General features: G+C 36.8%; 1 protein-coding gene across 1 annotated transcript; it reads right to left on the bottom strand.

The window, feature by feature from the left end:
- Nucleotides 1–1660: 1660 nt before the first annotated feature.
- Nucleotides 1661–23911, bottom strand: LOC116521742 (vomeronasal type-2 receptor 26-like). The gene is made up of 10 exons (XM_032236402.1): nucleotides 23694–23911; nucleotides 23039–23114; nucleotides 22212–22439; nucleotides 14934–15067; nucleotides 14159–14444; nucleotides 13044–13741; nucleotides 10910–10964; nucleotides 3273–3500; nucleotides 2645–2771; nucleotides 1661–2559 (listed from the first exon to the last, which is right to left on the bottom strand). The coding sequence occupies exons 1-10, from the start codon at nucleotides 23909–23911 to the stop codon at nucleotides 1661–1663; spliced, it is 2949 nt and encodes a 982-aa protein (XP_032092293.1).
- Nucleotides 23912–25233: the final 1322 nt, after the last annotated feature.

Here is a 25233-nt window from a genome sequence, read left to right as displayed (position 1 = left end):
TCTTTGGGAAGAAGTCTTGATGGTGGCCACCAGTCTTTCTATATGTTTTGGTATGATAGTCTGTTCTGGTTGCTGCTGAGATTTTCCCTTTGATATTTTTTTAAGCTGGGGTGCACATCTTTATTCAGCTGTATCATTTTGCACCATTTTCTTGGGTTACGTTTCATCCACCAGTGCAATTTTTGGGAATGTTGGCACCTGATATTGGTGATCATGGCAATAAATTACAACATAGGTTGAATCACCATCTCATTCAAGTGTTGCAAAATTCTGTCTACCCAAACAGACTTATGACCCTGGAACATGCTGTCCTATACAATCATCTTAGTTGATTGAATTTCCTTGAAGGTGTTGTGACCTGACAGTGGAGCTGGCAGCAGATTTGGACAAGTGAGGCAGTTGGGGAGGAACACGGGAGTCTGGAGTCTGGGGAAGGCTCTGATGAGGGCTCTGTGTCAAAGGCAGAGAGTGAGCCAGAGCCGTATGCCAGTTATCAGCTGCCTTCAGAGTCAGACATCAGTGAAGCAGATGAAGAGCTGGAGCCTGTTCCCAGTATGAACATGAGCAGAGTTGTAGATGAAGGGAACAGCTAAAGAACAGGGGTCGACTTGGGGGTGGGAAGGCCACAGATGGACAATGAAGGGCCCCTCTCAGAGGAAATAAAAGAGAAGTGAAAGGGAGTGGAGTTTGCAGGAGACAATTAGTTTGCTTAATCACGACTCTCCAAGATGCCTTGTCAGGCTTTGCAGATATCAGCCTGTCAGCTTTCCATGCCAAATAAGGTCTTGACTGTAAATCCTCCCTTGAAAGACTTTTTTTTGGATGTGAATGAGCATAATTTACAGTAAATTAATAAAAGGAGTTTTTGTCAGAGCAAGGAGTATGCTTCATGTTCTTGGGAAGCTAGATCAGAACATAAGGAGACTATTATGTAAATTGGATACTAACATGTATTAGATTTATGACAAAATTTATATGGATTGTCTAGAATTTTTTTTGTGCCAGAGATTCATTGATCTTTGCTATTGAGGAGAAGAAATGTGGCCTGGTGGAAGCTCTTTTAAATGTACCCCATGTTTTGTAGGTGACCACTGCACATGATGTGTACCAGAGGATTCCAAGTATCCAATTGCCTCAGTAATAATTCATAGGTCTTCCTTGTTTAAATGAAAGGCTCGCTGTTGTTTAATCCCCATTTCTTATTACACATTCTAGTCTGCATATAAATTAAGATGACCAGTAAAGATAAATACTCAATTCACATTTAATCTATATATTAAGTCAGTATTGTCTATCACATACTGATATGTCAATATTTCCATTTGTCCTTATTTATACATTTATGGACCCCATTTTAACTAACTTCCAGAAGGAAAAAGAGTTTCAAACTGTCCAAAACTTGGGGAACAGAGGATCAAAGAACACCAATCTAATTGCATGATGCTTTCTAGCTTCAAATGGATAAGTTCTCCAACATCTATCTATCTATCTATCTATCTATCTATCTATCTATCTATCTATCTATCTCTCTCTCTCTCTCTCTCTCTCTCTCTCTCTCTCTCTCTGTCTATCTACCTATCTCTCTCTCTTTCTCTCTCTCTCTCTCTCTCTCTCTCTCTCTCTCTCTGTGTCCATCTCTCTCTCGGCAAAGAGAGATTTGTTAAAACTTTCTCTTCATGAGCTGGTGTTTATCATTCAGTTCAGGTCTCATCACGATAATAAAACACTTGGGAAGAAATATACAGACCAATAATCCTGCACTGGAGGAGATCATGGAGAAGATCTCCACAGCCAAGGTATATTTTCCCCTTGTGCTTAGATAGGTTGGAATAAAGCACAGCCAAACACTGCAGAAGACCAACATGCTAAAGGTGATGAATTTGGCTTCGTTGAAACTGTCAGGTAAATTCCTAGCTAAAAAAGCAGCAGAGAAGCTAACCAGAGCAAGGAAACCCATAAAGCCCAAAACACAGTAGAACATGACTGAGTCTTCATTGCACTCCAAGATGACTTCTTCAGACATTGACTGTGTATCAAAATCTGGATATGGTGGGAATCTTATCAGCCACACAGCACAAACACATATTTGAACAAAGGAGCAGGAAAGAATAATGTAGCTGACCATTCTTCCACCCACCCATTTCCTCAATTTGGAACCAGGTTTGGTGGCCATAAAAGCTAGAACTACAACAAAAGTTTTGGCCAATACACAAGAAACTGCCACAGAAAAGATGAGGCCAAAAGCTGGTTGTCGAAAGAGACACACAATCGTATTGGGCCTCCCAACAAATAGAAAGACACAAAGGAAAGAGAGGAGAAGACAAACTAGGAGTGTATAAGTGAGATTCCGGTTGTTGGCTTTGACGATGGGAGTGTCTTTGTGTTTCATGAAGATTGTGATTACCAAAGTTGTCATTAAAGAAAAGTAAAGAGAAAGAACAGTCAGATTGATCCCTAAAGGTTCTCCATAGGACAAAAAGGTGATCCGCTTTGGAATGCACATATTTTTGCTAGGATTTGGATATTGACCTTCTGGACATGGAAAACAATCATCTACGTCTGAAATAAGAATGTAGGTGAATTAATAGAAATTATAGTGCTGTGCCATCATGTCTTAGTCCTATTATATTTAGACATTTCCTACCCTTCTCCTTTGATATTTTCCCCTCTGCACACCGATGGCAATCATAGCAACAAAACAACTTCCCTTCTTTCTTGGCCTTGCTGTATCCTGTCTCACAAGGATCATTACACAAAGATGAAGGTAATTCCTATTGATGAATGAAAAAGAATATTTTTAGATATAGAGAGGAAAGGAAGTGCTTGGAGAGTTAGTGTTACTATCGAATCAAGAGATGAAAAATAATGTGATGACATAATTGTAGTTAAAATTGGTCAGAAATAATAATTAAATTTCTACAGTTATTGATATTTATGGTCTTTGATAACCCACATCATCACTGTCCAAAGAAATATTATGTGCTGGCTAATTAAATTTGGTTTTCTTAACTTTGGAACTTTGAAGTCCGCAATCTAGAATACTGGCTTGCAGCTCTTACTTCGAAACCTTAAAAACATTGTCCATAATTAACAAGGAGCCAGGAAAGGATACAATATTCAAAAGCAATTGCTACAAAAGTAATAAAACTGTATTGATATTTTTTCCTACCCCAGGACATTTGTATCTGGGTTAGTCAGAGATGATAATCTGAGACTTTCATCAATAAATATATTTAAATGAATACAGACAAATCTAGATTCAAATAGCTAACCTGAATAAAGCCTACTGGCCATGTGATGAAATCTACAGAAATATTGAAGAACTTCTCTTCTGGAACTGTGGGATCTATCACTCCAACTTTCACCCGCGCAAAGGACTGGTTTGGGAATGTGATCCAGTTGATAATATCAAATCCACCAATGAACTCTCCATTTTTATCAAAGGAGATCTTTTCACCAACGCTGTTGTTGAATCTGACACTTCTCAGAAAAGAATGAACCTGAAATACATTGATATTCAGATAGGAACAAAGAGAGAACAGGACAGGGGGAGGGAGAAATAATGCATATATTCAAAATATACATATGAATGTTTGTTTAAACCAGGGGTGTGTTCTGGCAATCTCTACTGCTGAATCCCTTATGGATGCGCTACACATGTGCTTGGTGCAGCTGCTCGCACATGTGCAGAGCGATAAAAATCATTCTGTGCATGCACAGAAGCAAAAACATTAAATATAAGCCAGCTGTGTGCAGCAGATCTCAAAAAGGTCAACACAGTTCTAGGCTTCATAAACAGAGGGATAGAATCAAGAACATGTCAAGTATTAATACCACTTTATAATGCCTTGGTAAGACCACACTTGAAGTACTGCAATCAGTTTTGGTCACCACAAGGTAAAAAAAGATGTGGAGACTCTAGAAAGAGTGCAGAGAAGGGCAACAAAGATGATTAGGGGACTGGAGGCTGAAACATATGAAGAATCGTTGCAGGAACTGGGTATGTCTAGTATAATGAAAAGAAAGACTAGCTGAGACATGATAACAGTGTTCCAATATCTCAGTGCCCTGCCACCAAGAAGTGGGAGTCAAACTATTCTGCAAAGCAGCTAAGGGTAGAACAAAAACAATTGGTGGAAACTAATCAAGGAGAGAAGCAACTTAGAACTGAAAACAAATTTCATGACAGTTAGAATAACTTGCCTCCAGAAGCTGTGAATGTTGCAACACTGGAGGTTTTTAAGAGGTTATTGGATAACACTTTGTCTGTAATGTTATAGGGTTTCCTGTCTAGGTAGATGGTTCAACTAGAAGACCTCCAAGGTCCCTTCCAACTCTGGAAGGTGGCGCAGTGGTTAAATGAAGCACTGCAGGCTACTGCTAGATCAGCAGGTCAGCGGTTCAAATCTCACCGGCTCAGGGTTGACTCAGCCTTCCATCCTTCCGAGGTGGGTAAAATGAGGACCCAGATTGTTGGGGGCAATATGCTGACTCTCTGTAAACTGCTTAGAGAGGCCTGAAAGGCCTATGAAGCGGTATATAAGTCTACTGCTATTGCTGTTATTCTATTCTATTCTATTCTAAGTTGGCAGCTCCTATGGTGCTGCCGGGAGAACCGGTTTGGGGGCATGGTAGACTGGCAAACCAGTGATGGGTTCCTACCAGTTTGGACCAGTTCAGCTGAACTAGTAGGAACCCGCCACTGTTTAAACATAGATAATATAAACACTTTTTTATTTAAGCTGTAGGCCAGTATCGAACAAATAACATAACAATCATTCTAAAAAAGAGGTAGAGATAACTTTTTGGATTACTGAAATAAAACTAACATAGAGTTGCAATATAAAAAAACACCAAAAATAAATAAAATTAAGGAGAGGAGAGCTGACGTCACAATGACACTTTTGCTGCTGGATGATCCATTTGGACCTAAACCATCCTGAAGGGATGGTGACAGGGAAGAATACGTCTTGCTGATCTCAGGGACACCACAAAGTCCCTGATTGGTTCAAGAGAATCTCTTCTTGCTGGCAACATAAGCACAGCCCCAAGTTACTGAAGTTGGGACAGCTCTGCAACGAGAGGAAAGTGGAAAGAGAAAGTGTGTCCATCTGGTGAGGAAATTTTATTTTTAGAAGAGTGCCCAAAAAAGATTGAAGTTAAATTAAATTGGTAAAGAAAAGGAAAAAGTTGCAGAATTAAGCATTCTTGGACAGTGTGTTATCTTTTTTTCTATTGATGGAAGTTTTGTGAATATTTTTTTTACTTTTTAAAGTGAAAGTTTCAGATTTTCTTGTTCTATTTCCTTTTTTATCTATGGATTAATTTTTTCCCCTTTACTTCTACAATATTGGTTGGGATGGATGTCTTCTTTTTATTTGGTTTCATTTCATTCATTTCTTCTAAGCCTGAAACATAAAGAAAATTTAAAAGTTATATAAAGAGGGTAGCAACTTTAGAGGGAAAAGAAGTTACACTGCCACTTGGAGTTTGGAGGTTGAGACCTGGAAACATTGCTTTTTCTTTGTTCCCTTTGATTATTTTGATCTTGCACTTCAAAGGCTTCAGAGTGTTTATAAAAAAGGGCATGGATTGTTTACACAGGTGCTCTCTGGTTTCTTGTTGCTAGCTGGAAAGAAGTGAAAACAAGAGTGGCAGTGTTTATTAATTGCAAGGATGACATTACTTCAAAAAGAAACCATAACACTACAACAGTTTATGTCAGGAATTCAAAAATTATTAGTAACAACAAAGAGAATTGAGAAGAGATTGGAAAGTTTTGGAAATATAAATTTTAATGTGGCAAAACCTGATGGAAAAATGGAAGATACTCAGCAAAAAAAGATATTCAGCAAATGGAAAAAGTGGAGGCTGGAGTTCTAAAAACCCAGTGGAAAAATGAACAAAGAGGAAAGATAACCATGGATATTGATAGTGAACTGAGTGTGGATGGAGATGGAAACAGTGGAACAAGAAAAGGGAAGATAGATGGAAAGGTGCTTTACTACAGATTTCATCGTATAGAAAAAGGAAAAACAGAAGAATGGAGGGACTTAAGGAGAGAAATTTTGATCAAAATACTAGTGATAACCAAAGATAAATTGATTAAGAAAGCTGATGGAGGGTTTCAAGATTTTATAAGATATGTAATAAGCAAAAACTTGTGAAGAGATGTCCAAACAAATTTGATTAAGGAAATAACCAGAAGATCAATGCCACAAATAGCAAAAGAAATAGGACTACACTATTATTAGAAAGACACAGGTTGGGATATGAAAACTAATAATAAAATACTAGTCAAATTTAGTTACAATTAGAGCATTATGTTAAAAATGTAGTGATAATGATAAAGTTACGTAAATAATTGATAATGATAACAAGGTATACATATGTATTGGTTTGATAAGAGGAAATTTGGTATAAATTTAAATGGTGAAAAAAGGGGAAAGTAAGTTAAACATAGTTATATTAAATGACTGATAATGATAATAATGTAATAATTTGTATTGACATGATAAAAGGGAAAATTGGATAGAAATTGTAAACAATGATTAAGAAAAAAGGTTTAAAATTTTGCTAAAATTAGGGCATTCTGTTAAAAATGTAGCGTTAATGAATAAAGTTAGATAAATAATTGATAATGATAAAAATGTGTGTGTGTGTGTGTGTGTGTGTGTGTGTGTGTGTGTGTGTGTGTGTGTAGGTCTTTGGTTGTTCGGGTTTTGTCCTGCGTAAAATTGGAAGCAATGTGAGATCTCAGCTGTTTACATTGCTCCTGGAAGCACGAAGCCTGAAGATGACGAATGAGTCTTGGTCGAAACATCGCCAAGACACTTCCAATTTTACGCAGGAGAAAACACGAACAACCAAAGACCTACATACTAACACCCGCGAAAACCTCAGAAAACAAATATAACATACATATATATATATATATATATATATATATATATATATATATATATATATATATATATATATATATGTTATATTTGTACTGATAAATAAATAAAGGGAGACTAGTATAGATCTATTTCAAGCTATTTAGCTCTCATCAGCTAGTTATGTGATCTTCCCCCCATATTTGGGCATACCAGGGGTTGCGACTTTCAATATATACCTTTCACCCTGGCCTGGCTGATAAGGAGTCGAGCTCGGTAGCTCAATGGTTAACACATCTGCCTGAGAGGCAATAGAGCACAGGTTCGATTCCCAGCAAGGGTATGGCTAGCTGATGAGAGCTAAATAGCTTGAAATAGATCTATACTAGTCTCCCTTTATTTATTTATCAGCACAAATATAACAAATGTAACAAAGAGGCAACAGTAAAAAATATTGGGTTTCTGTCTGGATGGTCTCTTGTGACGAGTCGAAGGACAGAGAATGGAAGTGTGATCTTCCTCCCATATTTGGGCATACCAGGGGTTGTGACTTTAAATATCACACACACACACACACACACACACACACACACACACACACATATATATATACGTGTGTGTGTGTGTGTGTGTGTCTGTGTGTCTGTGTGTTTGTGTGCGTAGTATTTGTGCTGATAAATAAATAAAGGGAGACTAGTATAGATCTATTTCAAGCTATTTAGATCTTATCCGCTAGCCATACCCTTACTGGGATTCGAACCTGGGCTGTTTTACATATTAGGCAGATGTGTTAACCACTAAGCCACTATCTGATTAAGAAAAGCGGTTTAAATTTTTTGTTAAAATTAGAGCATTATGTTAAAAATATAGTGTTAATGGATAAAGTTAAATAAATAAATGATAAGGATAATAATGTGTGTGTGTATTGGTTTGATAAGAGGAAATTTGGTTAAAATTTTAAATGGTGAAAAAAGGGGGAAAAGTTAGTTAAACTTAGTCAATATTACTAAATAAATGACTGATAATGATAATAATGTAATAATTTGTATTGAGAGGATAAAAGGGAATTGGATAAAAGTTGTAAACAATGATTAAGAAAAGAGGTTTTAAAACTTTGTTATTAAAAATAATTATTATTTTTTATTTTGAATTTGTTATAAAGGAATAATGTGATTGGATGATATTAAAAATAGATAAGGGAATGCCACTATGTGGTTTTGTTTTAAATTTTGGAATGTTTATTATAAAGAGGCATTAAAATAGCTATAGTCATATGAAGGATGAGGTATGAAGATAACAACCATATATAAATATATATGATGTAAAGTAGGTAATTTGATATGAATTAGAGATGATGACAGTGAAAGGGATGCATGGAAACTCTGTGTAACCAATTGACACACTTTCTACAACTTTGTAATGGAGGATGATTTTATTTGTTTTTATTTAAAAAATAAAAAAATGGAAATAAAATAGATAATGGAATGCCATTAGGTGGTTTTGTTTTACGTTTTGGAATATTTGTTATAAAGAAACATTAAAACAACTATAGTCATGAGGAAGGAGGAGCTCCAAGACATCCATTGACACTTTTGCCGTGGGACAGCCCATTGAGACCTAAATCGTCCTGCAAAGATGGTGATCAGGAAGACGAAGCCTTGCTGGTCTCAGGGACATTGCAAAGTCCCTGATTGACTCAAGGGAAGCACTTCAAGCTGGCGGTAAACAGGAAGCCCCCAGGCTGATGAAGTCGGGACGGCTCCGGAAGGAAGGAAGTGAAAAGAGAAAGTGAGTCCATCTGGTGAGGTAGTTTTTCTTTTTTGCGAAAGACTGCCCAAAGAAATTTTTCTTTAGAGCCAAATTAGATCCTTAAACAAAAGAAGTAAGCGGCGAAATTAACTTATATTGAATTCCTTTGGAAAGCTTTTTTTTTCTTTGTAACTATACTTTGTGGATTGAAGTGCTCGCAACGTTTCTCATTTCTCCTCTTAAAGTGAACGGATTGATTTTTTTTCTATTTAAAAAATAAAGCAGGAGTTTTTCTGTAAACAGAGGGAGAAACATTTGGATTCTCTCTGTTATAGAGTTCAATGTTAAATGCCACAGGGAGAATCCAAATGTTTCTCCCTCCATTCACAGTGGTACTGCTTCTCCCTTTATGGTCCCCCAGGAACAGGCCCAAGCAGCTCTGCTGTGATTGGAGGGAGAAACTTTTGGATTCTCTCTGCCACAGCCTTCTCGTGTTCATCCATATATTTTTTCCTACCATGTTATGTGGACTTGACATGGAAGTGGTGGGGACATGTGACAGTGGGCATGGCCATGAGTGACATCATGTTGGCAAAGTGCACTCAGTCATAGGATCCCCTCACCAAGCCACACCCACAGAACTGGTAGGGAAAAATTGAATGTCACCTCTGATCCAGTGGTATCACTTTCTGGTAAACAGAAGGGGAAGAAATGAAAGAAATGACAGAGTTATTTTGTCAGGCTCCAAAATCACTTCTTATAGTGGCTGCAGCCATGAAATTAAGAGGCACTTGCTCCTTGGGAGTAAAGCTCTGGCAAACCTACACAGCATATTAAAAAGCAGAGATGTCACCTTGTTGAAAAAAGTCCATATAATGAAAGCTATTGTTTTCCCAATAGTAATGTATGGCTGTGAGAGTTAGACCACAAATCTGAAATGTTGATGCTTGTGGTGCTGGAAAAACTATTTAAAACCCCTTGGACTGCAAGGAGAGTAAAACAGTCAATCCTAAAGGAAATCAATCCTGAATGTCCTTTAGAGGACAGATACTGAACTAAAGTTGAAATCGTTTGGCCACCTAACGAGAAGAGAGGAATCATTGGAAAAAACCCTGATATGGGAAAGATTGAAGGCAAAAGGAGAAGAGGACCACAGGGAATGAGAGAGTTAGATATTCTTACTTATAAAGGCTGTTATACGTGTCGTAGCCATACTAAAATTTGATTTCAATTATTACTGTTGAAATCCACCAGACTAGTAACAATGTATTCACAAAATAAAACAAAATATAACTATATAATAGACAGACAGACAGACAGACAGACAGATGGAATTGGAGATGGAGATAGAGTTGGTAGATAGATAGATAGATAGATAGATAGATAGATAGATAGATAGATAGATGATAGATAGATAGATAGATAGATAGATAGATAGATAGATAGATAGATAGATGATAGATAGATAGATAGATATTGTGTTTCCCATCAAATAAGACAGCCTCTTATTTCCTTTTGACCCCCAACATAAGCATTTGACCTTATTTTCAGGAAGGTCTTATTATTTTTGAAGTGCAGGAGGTAACGAGCATGGTCACCTCATGGTTACTGCTGTGTTGCCAAATTTTCAGAAGAGGGATTATTTTAGCACACGTGCTCAAAACTCCAATTGGGCTTATTATCCAGGGTGGTCTTATTTTGGGGAAAACGGAGTACATAAACACACACATGCATGCACACGCGCACGCACACAGACACAAACACACCTTTCCACCTACAATATGTCATATAGATATTATATATTTGAATATATTATCTTATATTCAAATCAGAGAGAAAAATAATCATAAGGCATGCTAAGTTATGGTAACCTAGATGGGATTCAGGATCACTTCAATTGGAGGGGTGATATCCATTCAATCAAGGCTCATATAGAGAACTGGGCTCCAATGTTGGATATCCCCATTCCTGATCAGCTAGCAAAAGACAAAGGCAGTCAGGCTCCTTCTTCTCCAGCTAATGTGTTATGAATGTGGAAATATTTACATTTCTAAAGATCGTATGAATGGTCTTGAATGACAAGAGGGAGAGCCGCTATCAAGGCAACAGTCAAATAAGAAGAGCTTGAACCTTGACCAAGAAATATGAATTGAGGAAACATTTCAGAGAAGCCATACTATATCAAACAAAAAGAATATAATGGAGGACTCAGCACAGGACTCAGCACATTACAACATTCAGTTACTGTAGCTCTTGCAATAAAATTAGTCCTGACCTACATGGTGTTGATTTCTCAATCTGGTCTGTTTTTGGCTGAAAATATCTTGGAGGTCTCTACATATGAGACAACACAGGAATATTTAAGTACAAGTAATCCTCACTCAATGGTCACTTGTTCAGCAAACATTTGAATTCCAAATGTTTGGTACTTATGACTTTCCTGAATTTCCAGTTATCACAACACCCCCGTGATAGCATGATCACAATACTGGGACTTGGCCATTGGATTTCTGACTTTTGCAACATCCCAAAGTTGCAAAACATGATTCTGATTTGAAACCTTTCTTGCTGGCTTTCCTCAAGCAAAGTCAAGGCAGAAACTGGAAGTAAATTGGAAGTTGTAATCCATGAGGTGCTTAAAAACCTGGACAGTCCTTGCTTAACAATGGTAACTGGGAACTGCTGGAATTGCATTTGCTAAGCTTCATGGTCAAAGGACAGCATATTTTATGTCTTACCAAAGGAAATTGGCAACGCTAATTACCATAGTTAAGTAAGGATGATCTGTAAAATGTACAGTATAAATGAAGACAGACTTTCTTTTAGAATAAAAAAATCTAAAATTAATCTGGAAAATTATTTTTAGAAAGTATATTCTATCCATGAAACAAAGTTGCAGTATAAGAGGTTCAGCAGTGATAATTGGGAATCAAGGGCAGTTCCGTTTCTTTCACTTGATACGTTCAAAGAGAGGCATAATTAACATCTGCTGAGATGCTAGAATTTGAAATCCTGCGCTAGGCAGGGGCTAGTTCTGATGGCTTAAATATCCATTTTTAAATCTATGATTCTGAGAGAAATAGGATTATTCTTGTAAAAGAAAAGAACCTGAGTGACTCCATATTTACACTTTTCATAACCTTAGCAGCTCATCTGTAAAACATTAAGATAAGTAATTATGTAAAGGGTTTGTTTTGGGAAAATAAGGGTATAAGGTTGATTAGAACATAACAATAGCAATAGCAGTTAGACTTATATACTGCTTCATAGGGCTTTCAGCCCTCTCTAAGCGGTTTACAGAGTCAGCATATTGCCCCCAACAACAATCCGGGTCCTCATTTTACCCACCTCGGAAGGATGGAAGGCTGAGTCAACCCTGAGCCGGTGAGATTTGAACAGCCGAACTGCAGAACTGCAGTCAGCTGAAGTACCCTGCATAAGACTCAGGTCAGCTTGACATTACTTTGGACATTGTCAGGAAGAAAACTGCCATGATGAGATTAGTTGTCTTGTTATGGGGAAATGAGGTAAGGGAATTCTAAAGGGGATTTCTGGTTTGGGAATTTGTTGCAGTAGAGGCAAAAAGCTTACAGTTTTAAGCGTTTTTCGGAATATGAGACTCACCCTTTTCTCTCAAAAAAGATGGTGAAAATCTGGGTGCATCTTATACACTGAATACAGGGTTTTTGGTCACCTGAATCCATTTTTTGCTCAGTTGCCCCCACCCTAGCCACATTCAATAAGCCTCCTAAAGGCTATGAATGACCAGTTTCATGAAAAACGGGCCATTTTGGGGAGGTCACCAGAGTGAAAAACCTTTTTTTTAATTTGCCTGTTCAAACTCTTGGTGCATCTTATACTCTGAAAAATACGGTATATCATTTTAGAAGACCATGACAGTTAAAGATAGTGGTCTGTTATACCAAATGTATGTAAGCCATGTATTCGGATCTATTCAGCATTCTCTTTCTTTCATTCATGATTGAGAATCCATTTGCAAAAGATTCTATTTATTAATAGACTGAACTTATGGCAGAGTTATGGAATGTAGTAAGGAGGGGATGTATTTGGTTCTAAGTGTCTGCTTTTTATTGTATCAGGAAGCCTAGGTCAGAACACATACAAAGTTTTATTTGGTTAATCTATTACTATATCTCAGATTTAAACCTAGTATCAATCCCACAAAAATTATTGTTCACTTAATTTTATGGATATATCTTGTAATTACAGATATGATGGTTTCTCCACCACAAACTTACCTGCCACCACACTTGATTGTGAAAATGTTTCCTTCTTTCTTTCATCATTGTTGGTCCTCTGGATTTGTATTGAGAGAGAGATTGCAAAGCATGTGCCACAGCGTAGACTGCATTGTAAATATTGTAACTCTGGCCGCTCATTAGTGTTTCGAACATAGATGTGGGAAGAGTCTCAAGCCTCTCCTGTCCAGTACACTTTTTCTCAGAGGTCTCAGTTTCCAAGTTTGAAAAGAAGCAATCAAATGCCTGTTCCCAAAAAACTTTTCGAAAATGATCATGCTGGTTGTTGTTTGGATTCAAGTTCTGAAGAAATTCATGGAATTCTGGGATCCCCTTTGTGTGAACTGCAAAGGATAAAGCACCATGTAGAAAATGGATATCCCAAGATTTATGAAAGGTAACTGAGGTGTAATCTGTCTGAGCTGTTATAAACCAGATCTTTTTCTTCTTTGGCAAATCCTCCACTTCTGAAAACTGGAGGAAAGTTCTCAGAACTGCTAAGGACTGAGTTTCACCATACAAGATTATCACATTGGCTGTGCTGTTCATGAGAACATGGAATATATGTAATCCTTCATCTAACATATCAGTAAAATCACTATAAAAAGCTACATTTGGTAACTCTGCTATGAATTCAATGCAGATGCCATGCTCCAAAAAGGTGGAAATAACCTGCCAGAGGAATTTCTCTCCTTTCTCATCTTTTACTAGAAGAATTCCAATCCAGATCCATCTAAAATACAGCAATAACTGCAGGAGACCCTTGTGTTGGTGGGATTCATTCGGAAACATTTGTTGGAAGAAAACTGCTTGAGTCTCTTTATTCATGGCTGGAGCAGAGCCATATATCAACTACAGAAAGATAAACATAGCAATTGCAATCCTTGCATATATGTGAGCCATTGAAAATGTACACATTGATTTGAGTGTTTTGTTATTTTTATATACTGAAATATGATGTAAATATTTGTGTTAATTAGGAAATATCAACCAAGATATCGATCTTGAAGTATCAGTAAATACATTTTTTGTGGAATTTATTGTGAATATTTCAAATTTGAGCCTTAGTTCAGTATCTGGAATTTGCTAGGTCAAATAGCTTCACAATCTATTCGGACTTACGATTACTCATGATATTATGCCAACTTTATCATGCATGCAAAAATAATATCTACTTATCCTAAAGGTCTCTTCTTTTTACATAGAGAAGAATGCAGATGTGTAGGGATTTATGGCAGAATGATAGTGTATATCTACATCAAATCTTACCTGAGGAACTTTGTAGATACACAGCACACTTGCCATGTGAAGGGAGATGTCAGGTGCCCCAATGACTGCAGCCAAAGTATTTGTGATCCCACACTTGTAGTTAGGGATGAATTTTCCCTGAGTGAAAGGTAGGACCATTGAAGCAAAGTAAGTCCAGCTTGGGCTAAAATTGCTGTTAAAAATGTGGAAGCCCAGTGTGATGTTGGTTAGGATCTGGGGATTTTCATTAATCTGTTGTATAGTAAATGCTAAGGCCAGGATATGCTGGTAATTCTGAAAAAATACTCTGTAAAACAATTTAAAAAATGCATTAAGAATGTTTCACATTATGTGCCTTGCAATCCTTCAGTACAACGTATTTTGTGGAATGTGTTTAATAATTCTTATTTCTATGTTCTAGTTTGTGAGAATTGCCCAGTACCAAACCACAGCTGCATATATGCAGAAGGAAATGGCTGCATTTTGGAAATATCAATGAGAAAACCTATCATGGGAAATATGTCCTTCCCCTTTCTTAAATGCAGTGACAACTTCATAAATATAACCATATATAATGCATAATAGATATTTAGATGTGATTTGTTATAAATGCAAATTTGATCTCTACTCTATTGCCTGGAAATTGAAGTGAAATATAACTTTACATAAAATGAATCTAGACATCCTATTTTAGATGTTCCTTTTTGGAGTTTTTGCCATTAGATGAAATATTTCAAGCATCATGTGATTTACCAACAATGTTAAGAACTTAACAATAAATTAATGATGTACTTACATAATTCCATCATGAACTGTCTGAGAAGGATCTTGAATGAACTCAATGGACTTAGTAGATGCAAATAAGGCAGAAATAATGCCAGCAATATTAATGTCTCCAAGCTGATGGTAGGTGTGCCGAATAGGAAGAGGCTACTGAAAGTCACATTGAAAGCTAGGATTCTTGCACTCCACTTCAGGCAATACTATTAACAGCAACTCCACCAATACCAACATCTTCCACGAACGCCTTCTTTCTGTGTACAAATGTCTCTGTCTGCAACAAGTTCTTTGAAGTAGATCAGACTGATATGCCTTCTGGAGATGTTTTTCTAGAGAGAGCAACATATTATCAAAACAACTCAGAGAGCTTTGGGGTTCCCAGCTATGGGTTGGAATAGGATGGGGACAATAAATACCATTATGCAGTGTCAGTTGCTCCTATTTTAATGGAGTCCCATAGGATTTGGAAGAGAAAACTCACTAATTTAATAATGATAGTAAAACAGTCACATATGTGAACAACTTCAAAATATGTGAGGATGTGCAGAGGACTTTGAGAAACTTTCTCAAAGTTCCATTTTCTTAGAGATTTCATACTGGCACATCTGGGAAAACCTGAATCTGAAAGTTTCCAGGTTTTCCCCACTCAAACCAAAGTCCAAGTCCATGCCTGGCACCCACATGTCCATAACATGGTCCAATGAAGCACCAATGGAACTGGAGATGACTTCCTGTCATGGCACTCCACGTGCAGGACACGATGTCCTTGACTCACAGAGAAAGTAATGTTATTTTGACTATATCTACCCCACTCCATTCAATCCACACTCCCATTTTCCCACAGCAATAAATTTCCCAGGTCTGAAGGCCTAATTCAAAAGATGGCTTCCAGACCTGACAATTGGCTTGTAAGACCATCCGGGCTTGGGGCTCTGCCTGGCTTCATTTTTTTAAAGGCTTCTGATATCTCAACAACAGCTATCGAGTCATTGATGCCTCTCAGTTTAGGCAGCTGTTGCCTTCAAAGATATTCATCTATTTTTGACATATCTATCTCCTGTGTTTTGTATAAATCTGAATAGAAATTATGAAAGGATTTTTTTAATAAATTCATTGTATCTTATTACATTACAGCCTTCAAATTTTTTTCCAAACATTTTCTTTTGCTTTTCCTTTCTTAATTTATATGCCAACCATCTCCCTAGTTTATTTGCAAACTTGAAGTTTCTTCGTTGTGCCTAGTTCAATTTTGTTTCTATTTCCTGTACTGTTAACATAGACAATAGTTTTTGTAAGAATTTGATATGGTGTAAAACTATATGATCTATGGGTGTCTTTTGCAGTTTATTTCGGTCTCATTGGATCCAATATCCTTTGTGTCTTTTCCTGAGATTTTTTGTTTCCTAAATGATTGTGCTGTATAACATGGCCCCTCATAACCATTTTATTGGCATTCCATACTGTCATTAAGCTTGTCCTTTTACCTATATTATTATCAAAAGCCTCTTGTAGTTTCCTTTTGGTCTTTTATAATCATTTTGTAGAATAGCTTCATTTAATCTCCATCTAAAAATCGAGCTCTTTCCTCTTAAAACCAGAAGCACAGGATAATGATCAGAAAAAGATTTAGGCAGAATGTCCACTTTCAGAATTTTATTTGAGAGATTTTTAAATATCCATATCACGTCAATCCTTGAAAAAGATTAATGACTTTCAGGAAAAAAGGTATATTCTCTGGTGTCTCCATTTTTATTTCTTCATGAATCTATTAATATTCGATTTTCCATCATCTCAAAGGAAGACTTTTATAATTTATCCTGTGAGGGTTTAATCCCCTTGATCGATACCCAAAGCTTGTGTAGTCATTCCATTCCAATCTCCCATCATAAGCCATTTTCCAAATGAAAAGGGCAGTAACTGGTCCATTAAATTTTTAAAAAATATGCTTCTATCATCATTTGGCCTATACACATTTTTTATTTTATTCCATTGAGTTCAATTTCAACTACTGTAAATCTACCATATTCATCTGCTATAGGTAGCTTGGGTTTAAAGTGGGGTTTATATATAAAATGACTCCATTGATCTTTTTTATACCAGCTGATAAAATGGCAATCCAGAACCTGATCCTTTGTTATTCTTCTTACAAAATGAATTATAACATCCCATGGTAACTTTATCATGATGGCAAATCTGGAATTTATTTTGTAAATCTTGCCCAAATTTCTTTTTCCTCTTTATTTATTAACTGAGCCAAGGCCTTCACTGTCCTTAATCTGATATGTTCTCCTGGTTGGTCAGGTATTCCACAAAATCTAAATTGGAATTCTTTAATCTGAACTTCCAGAATTATTATCTCTTTCAATTCAGCTTCACATAAAGAGTTTGTCTTCCCCAATTTATGCTCCATACAATCTAGTCAGGCTTTCAACTGTTTCCTATTTCAGACATTGGATTTCTTCCCAGAGTTCCCTTGCTGGTGAATCAAACTTTGCCTCAAGCTTCTTCTGACATTTTTAATTTGGTTATGTGTTTTTAACATACACTCAGCCATAAAAGGCTGCAGATCATCTGCCTAATTTTTCTGTCTTCTTTTCCATAGCTATGTCTTTGGGTTTAAAATGACAATATTTAATTTTAAAGTTAAAATTTTCATATTTATAAATTATATTCCAGTGGGTTTAAGACTAATGGAACCTTAAAGAGAGTTGGCAATACTATAGTCTTTGGCTTCCTCTATTGATGAATCAGCACTATTATATAAAAGCCTCTAAACTTAGGCTTTGCCACAAATAGCGATTCAGGAGATGTTAAAAATGAAATTGTTCACCCCCACCTCATAGCAGTCTCAGAAGTTTGTACAGAGAGTTTTTATTTATACTCCCCCCCCCCAAAAAAAAACAGATCTATAGAGTCAGCTAATTATATAAAATTCTCTGAAAGCTTTAAGCCAAAATTGCAAAAGTATTTTTAGGAATAGTTTACACAATGCTCAATTCCAAGTTATTTGCAGTTTCTTTGTTGGGCTTGGATATCCCAGCTGCTCCCCCTTACTATCTTTCAATCACAAAGCCTCCAAAATGATGATAGACCCCCCCCCCCCCAAAAAAAAAGGCAGGCTGCAACTAGAGAAAACCTCTTCAGTATGAAAGATAAACATTGGAAAAAAGAACAACCCCAACCTAGTGTTTAAGAAGACACCCTTTATTGTCCATTGAGAATGGCTGATTCTTCCACAGTGAACTTTCTGGACTGCCCTGCCCCATTCTGGGATTCATCCAATTACTTCTTCTTTTTCTTCAAGAAGAAGTCTGAGTGTGCCCATCTGCCCAAGTAAGGAAAAGTAGTGGTGGGCTTCTGCCAGATTGGGCAGGTTCAGGTGAACTTGTAGTAAGGAAAAGTAGTGGTGGGCTTCTGCCAGATTGGGCAGGTTCAGGTGAACTTGTAGTTCAGAAAATCAGTGGCCTCACCCAACCACCTGCCACACTATCCTGTCCTATATTTCCTTCTTTCTGGCTCCACTGATTTACGTGGCACAACTGATTTTCACATCTCTGCAGTTCAACTTACAGGGGCTGCCTTAGAATATAAGCAGCTGGGGTTCAAATTGCTGTATTTTGAATGATGTGCAAAAGTGTGTTAGGCATGCGAGCATGTGATCACTGAACTGACTGTTAAACTGGTTGCAGACCCTGAGTAAAAGGGTCAAAATCCAAAGCATCCCCCTATCCATGGTTGTGGGGTTCTTCTGGCTTAGAAGACAAGCCCAAGAGGATCTGTAGGAAAGCTAAGAACTCCCCTGACTTCTTCCACCAGAAGGCTCCACCAGAAGAGTCTTTGGCATGGATTTCATATGAAGATTTAAAAAATGCCAAATCCAATCTGAACATATGGTGATTTTGCAATAAAACATAATAATCCCCAGTGAGGCAGTTATTTAAGTGCCTTGGTGTGGTTGTGTTCTGAGGAACCCATGTGCCATTGCCCGTGTCAACAAGAACCATGCTAACGTTTTGGAGTTACTGGACATCTGGTGAAAAATGAGCTAAAGGACTGTTGGCTAAGCAACCAGGGCCAGCATCTACAATGTTGATCACAATGTTGACCCAGTGTTTGAAAATAAAGAATTAATTATCTATTATTACAGATCAAGTCCAGGAATAACAGGACATTTGAAGTGAATGCACCATTTCTGGAAAATAACCTACCTATTCCAATCTAGAATTGGAAATAACAAAACAGAGGCTAGCAGATGAGTAATGATTTATAGTATGAAATAAAGTATTCACAGAAGCTGAATTGGAAGAACTGAAAAGGTCTACCTCTGCCTTGCCAGAGGTAACTCAGATTGTAGAGACAAACCAGAAGGAATTGGCAATACAGGAAACTAGAATTGTTTTCACTTTGAGAAGAAAATAGAACAAAGCCCTGCAACTAAAGATTTAGAAGAATTGAAGCAAAGAATAATTGAACAGATAAAAGAGAACAAAAACCACAGAATAAGGTTCCCTATGTTGAAACTCGTTCCAAAGATATGACTAGCATAAGTATTAAAAGATTACCAATACTGTAATGTCTAATATAATATTTGTAATTTCAAATCAAATATAAACACCCACTCACTGCAAGAAACCAACCAAACAATGTACAAGACAGTTGCAATTATAAATGAATAGCTAGGGTGCAAAATCAACGAAGAAGAAAAAAGCCAAAAAGTGTGCCACCAAAATGAAACATCAGGCTGGAAAATAAGATTAGCAAAGAGAGATTTTTCTATTGCTGATGCCTATGCCATCCATTTTGCCAAGATGATCCTACACAATTTATATTCCAATGATTAAAATATGATAAGGAATAATGAAACAACAAAAATGCATATCTTTAAAATTCACTTACAATTCATTTAACCAAGATGGGAGAGGGGAGTAAGGTATGCATGAGGAGGAGGTAGCAACAAAGTAATCACCTCAGCAGGCAGAGAAAAGACTTTTCTCCTGTACCCTGTAAGCCAAATTCCTTGATCTATGGGATCCAGAGCACGCCTCTTCTGCCAGCATGTGTAAACAGTTAAACCCATTGGGGTCATCAACTAGCACTTAGAATCACAGTGTGCCTCTCATTCAAATGTTGCAAAACTATCTACTCAAACAGACTTATTACAATAGACCCTGCAGTTCTAAACAGTTATTCAAGTGTTCCAAAAATCTCATCTACTCAAATAAATTTATGACCATGAATCATGCTGTTCTACACAGTCATCATAATTGAATCTCTTAAAAGGAGACGAATACGCAAGTTGGATACTAGAATGTATTGGATTTCTGATGGAATTTATTTGAATTTACTAGAATTATTTTTTGTGCCATAGATTTCTCTGTTTTTTTCTATTGAGTAAAAGGCCAGATTTTGAATTTATCCCAAGCGTTCCGAGTGATGACTACAATTGAATTCCCTCTGTCCAATTTCTTCAGAAAAAAAATCATAGACCTTCCATGTTTAAACAAATTCTTACATGTATTTGACTACACTTCTTCTTACACATTCTGCTGTACATGAATTAAGATGATCAGGAAAGAGAAAATGACAATTCACATTGAATCGATACATTTAATCAGCGCTCACAATAACATACTAAAATATGTCAATAAATCAATAATGTCAATAAATATGTCAATCCATTAATTTGTGCTGCAATTTATGTTTTTATAGACCCCTGTTATTTGTTCTCCAACATGCAGATATAAAAAGTATCAATCAAAGATAAAGATTTCTTAAAACTTTCTCTTCATGAGCTGATGTTTATCATTCAGTTCAGGTCTCATCACAATAATAAAACACTTGGGAAAAAAGATGCAAAACAATAAGCCAGCACTGGAGGAGATCATGGAGAAGATCTCCACAGCCAATGTATATTTTCCCCTTGTGCTTAGATAGGTTGGAATAAAACACAACCAAACACTGCAGAAGACCAACATGCTGAAGGTGATGAATTTGGCTTCATTGAAGCTGTCAGGTAAATTCCTAGCTAGAAAAGCAGCAGAGAAACTAAGGAGAGCAAGAAAACCCATAAAGCCCAAAACGCAGTAGAACATGACAGAGTCTTCATTGCACTCAAGGATGACTTCTTCAGAAATTGTCTCTGCATCAATATCTGGATATGGTGGGGATGTTATCAGCCATGCAGCACAAATACATATTTGAACAATGGAACAGGATAATAGAATGAAACTGACCATCTTTCCCCCCACCCATTTCCTCAGTCTGGAACCAGGTTTGGTAGCCATGAATGCTAGAACCACAAGAAAGGTTTCGGCCAATACACATGAAACTGCCACAGAAAAGATGAGGCCAAAAGCTGGTTGTCGAAAGAGACACACAATCGTATTGGGCCTCCCAACAAATAGAAAGACACAAAGGAAACATAGGAGAAGACAAACTAGGAGTGTATAAGTGAGATTCCGGTTGTTGGCTTTGACGATGGGAGTTTCTTTGTGTTTCATGAAGATTGTGATTACCAATGTTGTCATTAAAGAAAAGCAAAGAGAAAGAACAGTCAGACTGATCCCCAAAGGTTCTTCATAGGACAAAAAGATGATCCGTTTGGAATGCACATATTTTTCCCAGGATTTGGATATTGACCTTGTGGACATGGAGAACAGTCATCTATGTCTGAAATAAGAATGCAGGTGAATTATTAGGAATTATAGTGCTGTGCCATCATGGCTTAGTCCTATAATTTTTGGAATTTTCCTACCCTTCTCCTTTGATATTTTCCCCTCTGGACACCGATGGCAATCATAGCAACAAAACAGCTTTCCTTCTTTCTTGGCCTTGCTGTGTCCTGTCTCACAAGGATCATTACACAAAGATAAAGGTAACTCCTACCAATGAATAAAGAAGAATATTTTAAAATACAGAGAGGAAAGGAAGTACTTGGAGAGTTACTGGGGAATCAACAGATTAAAAATGAAGTAGCAGCATGACATAATTTTTGATATAATTGCCCTGAAATTATAATTAAATAAATATATGTAGCGTTCATTAATCACCATCTCCCTTCAAAGACAATTTATGTGCCAGTTAGTTAAAATTATTAGCCCATAACTAACAGGGAGCCAGGAAAGTATATTTCCTAATATACAATACCAAGAAGTTTTTTTTAAAAAAAAGTCTTACTGGTATCATTCCTTTTGTAGAAAATTTGTACCTAGGTTAGGCAGAGATGATACTGTGAGACTTCAATCAATAAAGATATTTAAATAAAGGCAGAGAAATATAGATTCAAAAAACTAACCTGATTAAAGCCTACTGGCCATGTGATGGAATTTACAGAAATATTGAAGAACTTGTCTGCTGGAGCTGTGGGATCTACCACTCCATCTTTGACCCTAGCAAAGGATTGGTTTGGGAATGTGATCCAGTTGATAATATCAAATCCACCAATGAACTCTCCATTTTTATCAAAGGAGATCTGTTCACCAACACTGTTGTTGAATCTGACATTTCTCAGAAAAGAATGAACCTGAAACGCAATCAGAGAGGAACAAATTGAAGGAGGGAGAAATAATTCATTTATTCAAAGCATGCATATGTTAATTAAAGAATTTTTCTTTAAACAAAGACAAGATAAAAACTTTTTTGTAGTCCAGTATCATATAAATAACATCACAAACTTTCTAAAATAGTGATAGAGATGACATATGAGATTTTTAAAATAAAAATAACATAGAATTGCACAATAAATAACTAGCAGAAAATAAAATTAAGCTCCGTGGTTTAATTGCAAAAGCTATTTAAGCCAGATCACATCTGATAAATATATAATGAATACTAGGATTTATAAAACTGCCATAGAATTGCACTCATTTCACACGCTAGCCAGGTTATATTCAAAATGGTACAAATTAGGCTTCAGATTTAAATGAACCCAGAACTAAGAAGTACAAATGATTTTTTTGAAAAAGCAGAGGAACTGGAGATCAAATTTCCTGCATTTGCTGGAATAAGAGAAAACAATGTAATTCCAGAAAACCATCTACTTCTCCTTCATTGACCATGCTAACACCTTCGATTATGTGGATCACAACAATCTGTGGCAAGTTCTTAAAGTGTTGAGAGTACCTGACCACCATAACTGTGCCTTAGAAGGCTAATGTCACCTCTGCCAGATTCAGCTTGGAACCTCAAAGGCTTCCTACTGTGAAAATCAGGCAGAGGTGGGGAGTGTGAAAGGGCAATAAAGCTGTATTTCTAGGTGATGGGAAATTGGGAGGGGGAATGACAGGTAATAAAGACAGAACAGCCAGCTCTTGTTTGTACCAGCGTCCCAAGGTGAAGCCTGAGAAATATGTGGATTATCTGCAAATATTTCAGCATTATCTGGTTGGCTGGAAACAGACTGGTCACAGAGATGGAGGAAGAATGGGCTATGCATGAAGCTTTTTTGTATCTTGCAAGTACAGAAGAATTCAGAGCTGGCTTCACATTACTGCAACCAACATCTTTAATAAAATGGAGTAGAGGGTCTTTCTTTCCTCTAGGGATCAGATAGGGGCAGATCTAGCACCTGCATGCCAGTGAAGATTTGATCTCTATTTCAAATATTTTGACTTTACCTGGAAAATGAAGTGAAATATATCTTTACATAAACTAAACCTAGATATCCCATTTTAGAAGTTTCTTTCTGGAGTTTTTGCAATTGAAGGAAAATATTTCAAGCATCATGTGATTTACCAGGAGGGTTCAGAGCTTGACAATAAATCAATGATATACTTACACAAGTCCATCATGAAATTCCTGAGAAGGATCTTGAATGAAATCAACGGGATTAGAAGATGCAAAGAAGGCAGAAATAATGCCAGCAACATTAATTTCGCCAAGCTGATGATAGGTGTGCCGAATAGGAAGAGGCTCCTGCAAGTCACATTGAAGGCTAGGATTCTTGCACACCACTTCAGGCAATGCTATTAAAAGCAACTCCACAAATACTAACATCTTCCATGAGTGCCTTCTTTCTGTGTACAAATACCTTTGTCTGCAACAAGATCTTTGAAGTAGATCAGATTGATATGCCTTCTGGAGATGTTTTTCTAGAGAGAGCGACATACTATCAAAACAACTCACAGAGCTTTGGGGTTCCCAGCTATGGGTTGGAATAGGATGGGGACAATAAATACCATTATGCAGTGTTAGTTGCTCTTATTTTCATGGAATCCCATAGGATTTGGAAGAGAAAACTGACTAATTTACTAATGACAGTATAACAGTCACATATGTGAACAACTTCAAAACATGTGAGGTCTTGCAGAGGCAGGAACACATGAGCCACAAGACAAAATAAAATAAAATGATTATATCCATAAAGAGAGATGGAGATCTAAAATATATGTATATGTAAGGGCATTAGTATTCTATTCTATTCTATTCTATTCCATTCCATTCCATTCTATTGTATACCCAGCAACAGCCTGTGCTGCGCCCTGATTGGCTGGGACGAAGCACAGCCTGTGATTGGATGTTGAAGTGACAGTTAAATGACAGTTGGTGCCTGAGAGTATAAATACCGTGACCGTTTGCAACAGAAGCTGAATCGCTGACATCTTCTAATAAACATCTTGCTCTCTGTTCCATGGCTCCTGCGTCTTTCCCTCAAAATACACAAAACATTCCATTCTATTCTTCTCTTCTCCTGTCCAGTTCAGTTCAGTCCTATCCTATCCTATCCTATCCTATCCTGTCCTGTATGTAAATGTATCTATCCTGTAGATGTAAATATATGTATGTGTAAGGGCATTATTATTCTTTTCTGTTCTGTTCTGTTCTATTCTTCTCCTGTCCAGTTTAGTTCAGTCCTGCCCTGTCCTATCCTCTCCTATCCATTCTTACACTACACTAATACCACATTCTCTACCCAACTGCACTCGATTCCATTCCATTAATTGTTTAATGCAATTATTTGTAGGTGTTCATGGAATGCCTTTTTACTACAGGTTTATTGCTTCACTTTTTTAAAATGTATTGTTATTTATTTGATATAGTCATTGGTATTTTCATTCCTGATTCTTGTACATCATCAATATTTTTTTCTTGAGACACAGAAAAAGACATGTGAAACATCATAATGAGACTGGTAGGAGTACCAATTTAATGAATCAATCAATTATTTCTCTGATCTAGCTAAAAGTGCCTTCAGTGTATTTCATTCATAAGTTAAGGATGTGATTGAAGAAAATAGTCTATGGGTGCAAAATAAACAAAAAATAGTTGCATCATACAGAAGTTGGAAAAGGTGTAAATCCCAAGATCCCACAATTGAC

Source organism: Thamnophis elegans, chromosome Z (genome assembly GCF_009769535.1).
Source record: "Thamnophis elegans isolate rThaEle1 chromosome Z, rThaEle1.pri, whole genome shotgun sequence".
In the NCBI taxonomy this organism is placed as follows: domain Eukaryota; kingdom Metazoa; phylum Chordata; class Lepidosauria; order Squamata; family Colubridae; genus Thamnophis; species Thamnophis elegans.
The sequence above is the reverse complement of the archived record's forward strand: the minus strand, read 5'-3'. Positions and strand labels throughout refer to the sequence as shown.